We start from the raw sequence: 14,113 nt of genomic DNA, 5'->3' as shown, positions 1-14,113 counted from the left end.
ATACTAGCAAAACATTGATACTCTCCAAAAGTAATATTTTGATAAAAAAAAAACACAAAGTAAAATAAGCAGAATTTCAAAATTTATAATCATAAAAACTATAAACAATTGATTATTTAATTCAACACCTTCATAAAGTCACACTTGCGAAACTATGGCCTTATACAAATGATTTTCAAATTTTTTTTATATATAAAAGATATATGAAAGTAACATATAAGAGATTTTTTAAAAAAAATTAATTTTAAATTTTGCAAATGTTATAAGAGATCATTTCCTTGAAATTATATGTATTGCTATAAAAGATGAGAGACGTAATAATTACTCAATGAAAAAAATAAAATAAGAGTGAAATAGTATTAATAGTAATAATGTTTCATTTGAATCAAACCAATTCACTATCATCCTTTAATTCTCTTGTTCACATGTGAATTATTATTATTCAGTTGATAATTTTAGTACGTTATTTACTCCCTTCTTGGAAGTTTAACATTTTCTATATATACGAGTTTCAATTATTCATATAAAAATTGGCACAATACTAAAAATATCATTTTAAATTTGGGAGTTAATTATATTTTACCCTCTTTAAATCTTACTCGTTCCTTTTTAGTTGTCGTGATTTTCTTTTTAAGAATCAAACGATATAAATTTTAATCAATATTTTAAGATGTATTTTTTCATCATATTGATATAAAAAAAAATTGCAATTTATAGTGTTTGTATAATATTATCAAAATTCCAAAATAATAATAATTAGTATTTATCCTTTTTTTTCTTTGTAAGTATAAGAAAAAAAGTTATTACCTTCCTCGAATATGTAATTCCTGGTGCCAAGCAACAATTAACAATTAATAAAAATTGGTAAAACTTGTCATAATACTAAGTTACTAACCATAGTTGTTAAATAAATATTAATCCCTAATCAGTAATATAATTACTCGTGGAAACACATCTACAAGTGGAATCAGATAAAATCAGTTTTGTATTTTATTTGAATGCTAACTCAAACGTGGTTGAGTTGTGTCAAAACTCAAAACTATTAATCCCTTCCCATTTGAATATTAATTCAAACGCAGTTGGGTTGTGTTAAATTACTTTTGTATTTTATTTGAATGTTAATTCAAACATGGTTAAGTTGTGTTAAACTATTAATCCCTTCCTATTTGAATATTAATTCAAACGCAGTTGGGTTGTGTTAAAATTACTTTTGTATTTTATTTGAATGTTAATTCAAACATGGTTAAGTTGTGTTAAACTATTAATCCCTTCCTATTTGAATATTAATTCAAACGCGGTTGAGTTGTGTTAAATTATTACTCCCCTCCTATTTAGTGTTGATACGCTTTTTAAACTCTATCAGATGATAAAAAGATGATAAAAGAAAAACATAAACATTGTAAAAATAATTCATAATTTTATTTTATCACATCGAACTAAGTTCTTATTAAGCTACTATATAAAAATCGTGTGAATTGTGAAAACTTATTTGAGACTACTTATGACATTGAATAGATAACTCATTTATACTATTTGCTCTTGAAATAGGTACACTAGGGGATTGACTTGACCATAATACATTAGGAAATGGTAACTGAATTGAAGAAAGACAACTTTTGAATTGATCAAGATTTTAGGGGGGGGAAAATAAGTTCTCTTAAATTTTAATAGCAAAAGTTGTTTTCAAAAAGATGAAAAAATAACTTTTCTTAAAAACTAAATAAAATTGGAACATTCGTTAAGTTCAATTAATGTTTTAATATTGATAAAAAAAGCATTTTATTTCAAATTAATTAAATAAAAATTAGCGCTCTCCAAAAATAGTTTTTCGAAAAGAAATTGTCCCAAAAAAATATATTTCAAAATTAACTTAACAAGTTAGAGAACACATAAATACTTGAAATTTTTATCCATCTTGTTGCAAAAAGAATCTAGAAAATTTGCCAAGCCGTTGAGACATAAAAATATGAAAATATTTCGCTGAGGTTTATAATTTATCTTGTTGCAAAAAGAATCTAGAAAATTTGCCAAGCCATTGAGACATACAAATGTGAAAATATTTCATTGAGGTTTAATAATTTGCAAATATTTGTATAATAACGTTTTGTATTAGAATCTTGAAAATATTTGTATCTATAATTCTTCTGAGTTGACTTCCGTCTTCAACTCGAAATCCAAAAGTGCAGGTATTCATTCTCTCTAATCGCTTTGTTTCATTCTCTCTAATCGCTTTGTCATCGTTATGTCATTTCAACTATTTTAAAAACTTCTCACTACAGATAAAATATTTAATGTTAAAATTAGAATGGATTTTTTTTTATATATAACATGTAAATGAACATAAAATAAAGAGTACAGTTGTCATTAATGACTTAAATTCGAAACACTATGTTCTTCCGAAGTTAGTTTAGATATATATAATTAAAAACAAATAAATTAATGATGAATAAAATTTAATAACTAAATAATAAAAATTAACATGGTCCAAATTTCATAATTAAACAATAAATAATCAAATTAGTTAAAAGTTATTTAACAATGAATTAATTTGAAATTATCAAGTATTTTTAATTATTTTATAAGATTTTTGGTATTTTCGCATAAAACGAAAAAATTAGTTGGAAAATAAAATCCAAAAGAAATTTTTTAGATTTATAACATACTTTTTTCTCAATAATTAAATAATTTGAGGATTTATTTGTATTATATAAAATTTTGAATTTTGAAACCTCTATTTTTTTCTCTAAACTATTCTTTGATTTTCAAAATTTCGTTTTGTTTTATGAAATATTATTTTTTGCTAGACGTCAAATTTATCTTCATTCATTTATTACTCGTATTAAAATTTTATCTCAATTATTCAATTTTATAAATAGTTATCAACATAATACCTTTAAGCGAAATATCATATTGTAATGTTAGTTAATTTACGTAATAATATTATTGTTAATATTTATATTAGTAAGGATTAGTTCAAGTAAATAAGATGGTAATCAACACAGGCTGTTAGATGCAATTTTATAAAAAAATTATTTATTGTTATGAAGATGTAAGTAATTTAATCCAAAATTCTAAAATATTATCTATTATCATTATATAATAATTAAAAATCATATTTTATATAATGATCGATTTGATGTGATCGTGTTATTATATCATATCATAAAATTCATGATTCACTACTAATATCCATGTTTCGAAATAAATAATCACTTTTATTTTACCAACATTTAACTCGAAATATTTTGAAAATATTAGTGTTTGAAATCAAAATAAAAAAAGTTTAGGAAGTCTCAAACGCCGCGCAACTAATTAAACCTCATAAGAATTGGTATTGGCCTTAATACTAACCACAGCTGGTAAATAAATATTAATCCAAAATCAGTAATTACTTGGAAACACGTCTACAAGTGGAACCAAATAAAATCGATTTTGTATTTTATTTGAATGTCAATTCTAACATGGTTGAGTTGTGCTAAAACTATTACTCCCTTTCTGTTTGAATATTAATTCAAATGTGATTGAGTTGTGTTAAAACTAAAAACTATTATTCCGTTCCTATTTGAATGTTAATTCAAACATGGTTAAATTGTGTTATATCTATTATTTTCTTAGTATTGATATGTACTTTGAACTCCATCAAATTATAAAAGAATGTTAAAAGAAAAATATAATATTATAAAAATAATTCATAATTTCGTTATACCACTTCAAATCAAGTTCTTATTAAGCTACTGTATAAAGATCGGGTGAATCGTGAAAGCTTGAGATTACTACCTTGACTAGATAACTCATTTATATTATTTGCTCTTCAAATAGGTACACTTGATGATTGACTTGACCTATTGAATAATAATAGCAAAAGTTGTTTCTGAAAAGGTGAAAAAATGTCTTTTTTTACAGAAAAATAAATTTTGGAACCTTGGTTACGTTCAATTAATGCTCTAATATTGATTTTTTTTTATTTCAAACTAATTAAATAAAATTATTACTCTCCAACCATAGTTTTTCAAAAAGAGATTGTCGCAAAAAAGAACTTTTCAAAATTACCAAATTACGTAAGGTTAGCCTAACACATAAATACTCGATAAATCATTGATTTTCAAAATCTGGTTTGTTATCAATTTTTTAGAATATGTACATTTATTTTATTTTTATGTTAACTCTATTTATTGAATGATGTAATTAGAATTCATTTATTATATTTTTATGTTAACTTTATTTATTCAACGATGTAATTAGTTTCATGTCAATTTTACGATTAGTTTTATGTTAACTTTATTTAATTATCATATAAATTAAATATAATTTACATATATTAAATTTTATAGAATAGCGTGAAATATATCCCTATAATATTAAGAATAGTTTACATATATCTATCATTATACTTTCGCATCATATATATCTCTTCATTATGTTTTCCGTTCAAATATAGTTCTCTGTACTTTCGCTCCATATATATCTCTTCCATTATGTTTTTCAGTTCAAATATAGTTCTCCATACACTCTCTCTCTATATATATATTTATTTATTTATTTTATTTTTTTAAAATATATTTTTCATTATAAATACAGTTCTATGTACTTTTGCATCATATTTTACCAACATCCTCAATAAAATCCCACAAAATGAATATGTTACTATTGATGTCCTTCATTAATAAATAATCACATTTATTTTAACAACATTTAACTCGAAATTATTTATTCAATAATTTACATATATTAAATATTATATTATCATATAAATTATTTATAATTTACATATATCAAAATTTATAGAAAAGTGTAAAATATATCCCTATAATATTAAAAATAGAATAATAGAATACATATATTTCTTGTTATACTTTCACGCCATATATATTTTTCAATTCATATATATATATACCTCTTCCGTTATATCTTTGACTTCACAAATATAATCCTCCGTAAATTTACTCTTTGATTCACTACTAATCTCATATAACAACATCTCCATTAAAATCCCATGTGTCACTATAATATAATAAGTTTTATTTTATCAACATTTAAGTCAAAATATTTTGAAGTCAAAATAAAATAAAAAAAAGGTCAGAGTTAGTGTTTAAACCAAACTAAAATCCAAAATTTCCAAATATTGCATGAGATTCTAATACAGTGTTTCTCTTCTTCTCTAACTCTTCAATCTCTTCCCTTATTTATCTCTTCTTTAACCATAATTAAATTGGCCTTAATTTTTCCTATATTAACCAAAATTCCCTTCTAATACTCCTTATTTATAGCACCCCCAAGAAATAGGGTAAACTAAAACCCCCCCTTTATTTTTTCTTCTTTAACAAACTAAATCTCCGATCATGGATAAACGTTCGCCGGAAAACAACTCCGGCTACCAACTTCACCGGAATGGGTTTCAAGAATTTCATCCTCGTAGCCTCACAAACAGTGGTCCTCCTCTTGAATCTTTGTTTGGTAATCTAAGGCTTGATGATGAACAGGTTCCTCTCCCGTCGTTTGGTGTTCCTCCTCCGGTGAATTCTACGGCGGATGGTTTGTATGATGATGAAATTTTAACAGGGTTTAGAGCTCAAGAAAGGCTCAACAATGGTGCTGACTTGCAGGGTTTAATCCGGGCCCAGAATGCAATTAATGGGGCCCACCAGAATCTGACTGTGGGCCCGAACCTTCTGAATCAACCTCAACCTCTATCTGCTGGTGGACTTCGATCACAGCCATGGTACTATGCAGAACCATCATCACCATTTATTGACAATGACTACTTGAGACTTAACTATGAACTTAATGGTTACTCTCTTGGTCTTGGGGGTGGTGCTTTCTTGCCGAACACGGCACCATTGATGAATAGGGAACTCATTAACCAGTTCCCTTATATGTCTTATAGATATTCGAACGGTTTTATGCCAAACAATTTTAGAATTGGGTCACCCATTTCGAAGTATAACCAAATTGGTTGTGAATTGAGAGGAAAAATGGTTGCTTTGGCTAAGGATCAACAAGGAAGCAAATTGCTTCAGTCTAAGCTTGACAAAGGGAATAAGGAAGAAATTGGAGGTATTCTTAGCGAATTGATTGGGTGTGTTAGTGATTTGATGAAGAATCAGTCTGGAAGTTATGTTATTCAGAAACTTTTTGCTGTATGTAACGAGGAACAGAGGACCTCTATTATTCAAGCAATAACAAGAAATACCCACCAGTTTATTGGTATCTGTTTCAGCCAACATGGGTATGTGTGATTAAATTAGTTTTCTTTTTACGATCTATCGAAAACAAACTCTCTAACTTGTGAGATTACATTATTTACCAGGGCTCGAGCAATGCAGAAATTGTTGGACAATATTCTTACCCCACATCAAATATACACGATTTTATCTGCTATAGCTCCTGTTGCTGTTGCATTGGCTAATGATCAAAGTGGTCAGCACGTGATACAATTTTGTGTGAAGACATACCCTCCTGAGTATATAAGGGTAAACAATTCATAATTCTTGAAGAATTTGTGTGATTGGAATTGTCTTTTTCTTTCTGTGTGCCCCACCTTTTATTAAATTACTACTGTATTGAAATTGAGTCTTTATTCTATGTTTTTGTCAATAAAGAAAGAGTTGAAAAAGTTTGATTTTTTGTTCTCATCCATGTGTACAATTGGTACACAAGAGAAGTACAATAACTTTTTGTGTCATACATGGTATGGTGTAGGGTAAAGCAATTGCTTGTTTCAACTAGTTGTATTTGTATGTAGGGGTGGAACAAGGTAGAACCAAGTGGTGGTTCATTGGAACCCGTGAAAAATTCGGTTTATATATGGTATATTCTTTTTTTGTTTATACCTAAGTTGCACTCTTCACTTTAGACCCTGCACCAACATAAGTTTATATCATCCGAACCCCCTTGGTGAAAACTTAAACAGTTTATATATGGTATATTCTCTTTTATGTTTATACCTAAGTTGCACCGCACCAGTGTCGGATTCTCTGATATTACACTACTTTTGGGGAATCCGATAGGTTTAAACTATATATATATATAGTAGATGTTGAACCTCCTTTGACTTTGTGTGTTTACTTCTTCATGTTTTGAGCCGTCTTGCTGAAAATACTACCTCTGTCATTGGTTTCTGCTCTAACTTAACTACTTCCTTCATGTTAAAATCCTGAAATACATTGGTCTTTCCTGTCATGTTTACATGTAAATGAATAAATTTGAAGGTTATAGCTATGTGCTTAGAAGTAGCGATGGCAAGCATATGAACTTGTATTCTGAGTTTGGATATTGTTGCAATCAATATTTTAGCTCTTCTCTTATTGATATCTTTTGGTTTCAATATCGATATACGGGTCATTCAATTTACATCATGGAAAATTTAGCCTATGTACATGGCGGCAGATTTTAAATTCAGTGGGTTGGTTTCTTTTATATATGTACCTATTTTTATCCTTTTTAATGTATATATGTGTGCCTATATCAAGTTCGAGCATGCAGTGAGTTTTACTGAGCCTGCTGGTCTGTTTTAGACAACTTCTATTTGTATATAATGTCAATGACTAAATGAAGAATTTCCTTGAACATTAGGTGAGGGTTGTAAAAGTTTCATGCCATTAGCTTTTGTTGTAGAAGACACCTACGTTGCTCTGACTCTCCAAAAATGCAATTGCACCCCAGTTAGATCCTCCAAAAATTTCAACCACTCATGTTTGATCCTTCAAAAATTCACTATCTTTGGAGGATCCAACATTTTTGAAGAGTCTGAATGACATAGGAAGACAACTAGTTTCATTGCTCAAAAATAATGAAAGCTCTTTAATGCATTGTGATGAATGGTTTTAATTTGTTCTTGTTTACCTCTCCTTGTACGCTTGCTAGAACCTTTCAGGAAGACATTTCTCTAAGGTAACACTAGAGGATGATAACATGCATATGCTTGTAGAACATTTTTATATTTCACATTTTTCTTTCTTATAGAAACATGGGATGCAGAACCCTAAGTCCTTGTTGTTTGAAATTTATTTACTTAATGTAAGAATAGATACTTTCAAGGGTGGGCAAAACTAAATTTATTAAGGAGTGTCCGAATTTTATCTAAGTTGATGATTACACAAGATTGGAAATATTCATACCCTAGAGGGTGCAGACAACACATGGGTCGTTTGGTTCAAAACAAGGTCATCCCAGAAACATAACCCTAGGATTATAACCAGCATAGACGATCCCACCTTATATCCCTTGATTTTTGTATAAATTGTATCCTGGTTTTAGCTAATGCATACAATCATACTTGGTAACTCCCCTAATCATTGTAACCAAACTTCCCCATAGAGGATAAAATGAAGTAAGGTTGCTTGGTATGGTTTAGTTGTATTTTATGTAGACTTTCATGTTCACTAGTGTTCCTTAGATGTGACAATATGATAGTTGAAGATAATCACAAGGGAGACATAAATCACATGGATTTAGCTATAGAGCCAAATACATTATTAGTAAAGTATACATAAAAGTGAGTTGAGATAAGTATGAATATTTAGTTCTAATTTCTAAAGAACCTTAATTTGCCTTAAATTATTTAGTAATGATATGAAATAGACCTGAATAGAGCTTAATGGATACAGATTGCTCATGTAGCTTGCTCCTTCTAATTTGAGATTAGAGGTTAGTTCATTGATTGTGTACTCTGACGGACCAGCTAACTTTAACTGTTTATAGATAGCCAGATACCAATAAAATGTAACATGAGAGTTGTGATTTTATTAGATATAAACTTGATAGAGATGAAATGATAAATCTATGTTAGATGGAAAAAAGCTGTGAAGAAAGAAAAAGTTCACATATATAATATTGGTTCAAAGGAGTAGGCATAACAGAATGAAAATTCTTGTTGTTTCCAGTAAATTAAATTACACTAGCTTATGTTGGTTATTCTTCATGTCTGCAAATTGTTGTTATGCACAATTCCCTCAAGATTAGTGTTTCTTCTTTTATTTCTTTCCTATATTGTTACTAGAATGTAATTTATATATTTCCACTATATTCATATTTTTGCCGAATATAAATAAACCCTTGCTTACAATCACTCTCATGTCCCTTTTCTCTGTATAAGATGTCGGGTGTTCCCCTGTAGCCTGCCTCTTCCATTAGCTTGATTAGTGCTTCTGTTTAACTTTTGTTTTTGCCTGAAACAAGTATCTCACAAGTTAACTGCATATTGCAGCCTCTTCTCTATGAAATTGCAAATAACTGCTTTGCAATTGCTACCCAAAAAAGTGGGTGCTGTGTGATACAGTCATGCGTAGAATCTGCTGGTGGAGAACTTAGAGATTGCATAATTGCTGAGATATTGACAAATGCAGTGCAGCTATCAGAAGATCAATATGGGTATGGCTTTTTTCTTTTTCTTGTGCTTATGTAATGTGTGAAGGTGAAGTTGCTATATAGGTCTAATTACTTTTATGTTTCATTTCATGTAGCAACTATGTGGTGCAACATCTTGTGGGACTGAAGTTACCAAGAGTTACAGATATTTTAATTGATAGGCTTCAAGGAAACTTTCTGACTCTCTCATGCAATAAGTACGCTAGTAATGTTGTTGAGAAAATTATCCTCGATTCAGGAGAAGAGCACTCCACGAGAATTATCACGGAGCTGCTCAGTAATCCAAGTGGTTCAATGCTACTGATGGACCCTTATGGTAACTTTGTCATCCAGTCATCACTGCAAAGAGCAAAGGTAAGTTTAGTTCACTAAATTCCTTGGTCTATGAGCCTGCTTATATCGTATAAGAAACAAAATGAGCCATCTGGAGCTGCTAATTTAGCTTGGACTAAAACGACCTTCTAGGAGTTCTCTTTTTCTCAGTATGCTTGCATGGTAAAAACATTCTCAAATCATAGGCGTGACTATTTTGTGACATATTTGGACTGAATATTGCAGGAGATAATATGAAGGGAAACCCCAGAACTAATTCAATTTGCATTGATGACACTTCTAGTATTTAGATTGATGATGTATGTCCAACTTAGAATTTCAGGATATGGATAAAAAATACTCAATTATCCTGGTTATCTTATCAAGGTTTAGACGTTCTATTATATATTCAAGAAATTCAGAAGTTGTGCCAAGCTATGGTGTTTAAGTACCCCGGGTAGTTTATTTCTCACTAAAGTATCGACCTCTACAAATAGACTTCAGTAATCAGCTACGGCTCCATCCATTGGATCTCATGAAAGCATATGCTCTTTAGGTTTTTCTGTCTTCTACTCTTTTTCTTCCTGGAAAAAGAAATGTTATAACAACTAAAACATGAAATCAAATCATATTATATTAATGTAGGATCTGTATTTTATGTATTTATATAGCTTGTATATTCTGTGAGGTTGCTATTTATATTCTTGTAAACCTTCCTCAGTGTCCTTGTGATGTTCAGAAGCTATAGAATAGCAATAGATTGGTGCAAACTTCTGTTGAAGAAGTATTGTAAACCTTGCTTAATGTCTGTCTAGGATCTGGTTTTCTGATGAGTGCACGTGGCCGAGACAGGAAAAAAAACAGTGAAATTGATCTACTTACCATTGCAAATTATTTTGTATGTAGACCTGATATCTTTTTTGCAAACTACTGTGGAAAATCTGTAACATCTGGTGTGGTTACTGTAACCTATATCTTAGCTTCTTCCACTTATTAAACCTCATTGTCACTTGAACAATGTTGATATTGATTCTATAAAATCTGTAACATGTTCATTTTGTTAATTTGACTGAGCAGGGCATTCTGTTGGAGGCTCTGTATAATCTGATTGACATCCATGGTGCATCGATGAAAAGCAACATGTACGGGAAGAAGGTCCTTGATCGGTTGGCTAGCAGGAAGGAACAAATGCATTGCACAAGATTGTTTATGAGCGACAGGTATAAGTTAACTCGACAGTAGTTGACTCGTGTTGCTGAGCCCTGCCTTCATTCTTTTTGATCTGTCTGATAGAATTTCAGTGTGTTGTAGCGCATCTGGAATACATTGTCCTATCTTATCTGTTGTTTGTCTCTATGTATTAAAGATCTAAACTTGTAGGTGCCATAAACTTGTGTATGCGAGCGAGCGAGCCTCGATGTGATTTATAATGCTCGTACTGTACGTATAATTTTGGTCCTAACGTGTTGGTTGTTATATCATATTATTTAGGACAGGTTGACAATGTTTGTTTGAATAAACTCTTATAACATTCATTTGTTTTATATTTTTTGGTCATCTACTGCTTAATATGATTGCAGTTGCAAGTATTTCTCCCAAGTGTGACACATTTTTCTTCTTTGAGATTTCAAATAATAATCTTAAATCGCATGTTCAAATGTTGTTTTTTTCTTTTTTTTTCTTTTTGGTTCTTAAAAGATAATTCACTTGACTTAAGTATTTTATAGTAATACATATGAAAATTATTCACCGAAAAGTTCATTATAACTTCTTTTTTACTACTGAAAACTTTCATATGATCCTTTTATTTGTATATTTTCAAGTTGCTGATACATAAACGATTTCCTTATTTATTATTCTTTTATTCCTGAACTATCGTAAATGATACGCAAATCCCCTCTGTCATACTTTTGGGATATTGGTGCCCTTGCCGTCTAAAAATTAGAGCAAATATACCCTTTATACTAACAGACATACACGTGTCATAATCCTATCCATAGATCCGACATTTATTAAATATCGGATTGATTAATAAAATTGCGCCATGTGTCCCTATTTAGTCTTCCGTTAGAGTGAAGGGCATATATGCTCTAATTTTTGGATGGTAGAGGCACCAATGTCTCAAAAGTATGACGGAGGGTATCTGCATACCATTTACGATAGTTCGAGGTATATTTGTACTTTTTCCCTATAAAAAATGCTAGTAATCGGAAGTCCTTATAGTTATTGCTTGTAACTTTTATATGTAACAAAAAAAAAAGCAAACAAATTGCTTATCCACGAGCAACTTAAAAAAAATGGATCATGTGAATATTTTTAACAGTACAAAAGAAGTTCACGTAAACTTTTTTCTGAATAATTTTCATATGTATTACTAAGAATTTAGGTCAAATTTTTTGTGATCATATGTATTACTCCCTCCGTCCCTATTTAGTTGTCCATTTTGACAAATCAAGAAAGGACACCAAATTTTCTATTATACCCTTATTTAAAGTGAAAAGTTGTCATAAATAAAGTAAATAAACTTATGAACTTCTCAGCATTGATTAGTTATCTTGAGTGAATTTATTTTGGAAGTAAATTGTACTATAAGGGTAAAATTGTAATTTTACTATGCTAATCATTGTTGCCTTAATCTGTGTGTCATTTCTAAAGTGGACAACTAAATAGGGACGGAGGGAGTACTAAGTATTTAAGTCACGTGAATACATTTTCAAAATAAAAATGATAAAATAATTAAGAACAAAAGAAATATCGCTCCTTTGTGAGTGAGTTGAATTGTTTTTTTTTTTTTTGCTAAATGGTGAGCGAGTAGTTAAAAAAAATAAAAATAAAGACAAAAGCGCTCCATAGCGAGTAAAATAAAAATAAAACACTACATATAAAATGGTGATGTATCGTCCTTTTAAGTTAAATGGCAAATTGCTCAAAATGAAGCAATTTGTCAGATGATCGTGGGTTCGAAATTCAGTTGCTGCAAATATTTATGGCTAATTTAATGGTTTCTTCTTTTGATCCAATACATATTTTTTATGTATTTACTTTATGTTTTGTTTAAATTTTTCTATTATATTTGTGTAATTTCTCGTGATAAAAGATCACTCTTCTTTTATTTTTTCTTGAGAAATTTTGTCCGATTAAGAAATCCCAAATCCCACAAGGTAATTTACTTTTTCTTAGAAATGGAGAGTTTTTAACTATAGCATTTTAGTTGAACACCTCTACAATTATACTATGTAGTTTACGGTAAATTTATATTTTTAAAAGCAAACACCCACAAGCTTAAAATTCTAGATGCGCTACTGAAAGTAAATATTATGGTTTATTTTCTCTAAAGTAATATAACATTTAGATAAAAATAAATTAAAGTCTTTATTGAAAAACCTATCTACACTTTAAATAATAGATACTAATACTTTTGAATTTTCAATTAAACTATTCTCTTCTTCATATTAGTAAATATAATTTTATATAATGTCATTCAACCGTTTATATTACAAATAAATGACTATCATCTTATTAATTTAAATTAACTCTTACTAATATAAATATAAGTAATAAATCATAAATTTTGAGCATACTATACTTATTTGGTAAGATTGCATAAACAATTGAGACAATTTTGATAGTTTTACAACTTATGTGAGTTTTTATATTTATGAAAAAACATACCATATAAAAAGTCTAAATTGTATGTCCAAACAAAAATTCAATTAAGTTCATGTCATGATTTCATATAACATGGTAAAATGGACCCTGATGCTTCAGTCATCTTTTTATCAATAATAAAAATAAAAATAAACTTAATTGAAGATGCTTCAGCCATGATTTATCAAAGGGAAAAGGCTCAAATATGCCATTGAACTTTCAGAATAGGCTCATTTACGCCATCCGTTAAAAGTTTGGCTCATCTATGTCATTACCGTTTAAGAAAAAGCTCATTCATGCCATTATTTTTTAACGGTGATTTTGCAAAACCACCGTTAAAATGTTTGTTCAAAATTTTGATTTTTTATTATAAAAAATAATAATGACGTGGCCGAATTATATATAATTGGTCACGTGTAAAAAATGGTTTTGCAAAACCACCGTTAAAATGTTTGTTCAGAATTTTGATTTTTATTACAAAAAATAATGACGTGGCCGAATTATAATTGGCCACGTGTAAAAAATGGTTTTGCAAAACCACCGTTAAAATGTTTGTTCAGAATTTTGATTTTTATTACAAAAAATAATGACGTGGCCGAATTATAATTGGCCACGTGTAAAAAATGGTTTTGCAAAACCACCGTTAAAAATAATGGCATGAATGAGCCTTTTCTTAAACGATAATGGCATAGATGAGCCAAACTTTTAACGGATGGCATAAATGAGCCTTTTCTGAAAGTTCGATGACATATTTGAGCTTTTCCCTTTATCAAAAATAAAAACAATA

The 14,113-nt window shown here is 29.3% G+C and overlaps 1 protein-coding gene across 1 annotated transcript; it reads left to right on the top strand.

Annotated features, from left to right (window-relative positions):
- The first annotated feature begins 5,339 nt into the window (after positions 1-5,339).
- On the top strand, positions 5,340-9,806 carry LOC102582821 (pumilio homolog 12-like). Its single transcript, XM_015302805.1, has 5 exons — positions 5,340-6,226; positions 6,308-6,470; positions 6,743-6,796; positions 9,161-9,369; positions 9,462-9,806. The coding sequence occupies exons 1-5, from the start codon at positions 5,340-5,342 to the stop codon at positions 9,736-9,738; spliced, it is 1,590 nt and encodes a 529-aa protein (XP_015158291.1). The 3' UTR covers positions 9,739-9,806.
- The last annotated feature ends 4,307 nt before the right edge of the window (positions 9,807-14,113 follow it).

This window comes from Solanum tuberosum, unplaced genomic scaffold (assembly GCF_000226075.1).
Source record: "Solanum tuberosum cultivar DM 1-3 516 R44 unplaced genomic scaffold, SolTub_3.0 scf00381, whole genome shotgun sequence".
In the NCBI taxonomy this organism is placed as follows: domain Eukaryota; kingdom Viridiplantae; phylum Streptophyta; class Magnoliopsida; order Solanales; family Solanaceae; genus Solanum; species Solanum tuberosum.
This window is presented reverse-complemented; position numbering and strand designations above follow the sequence as displayed.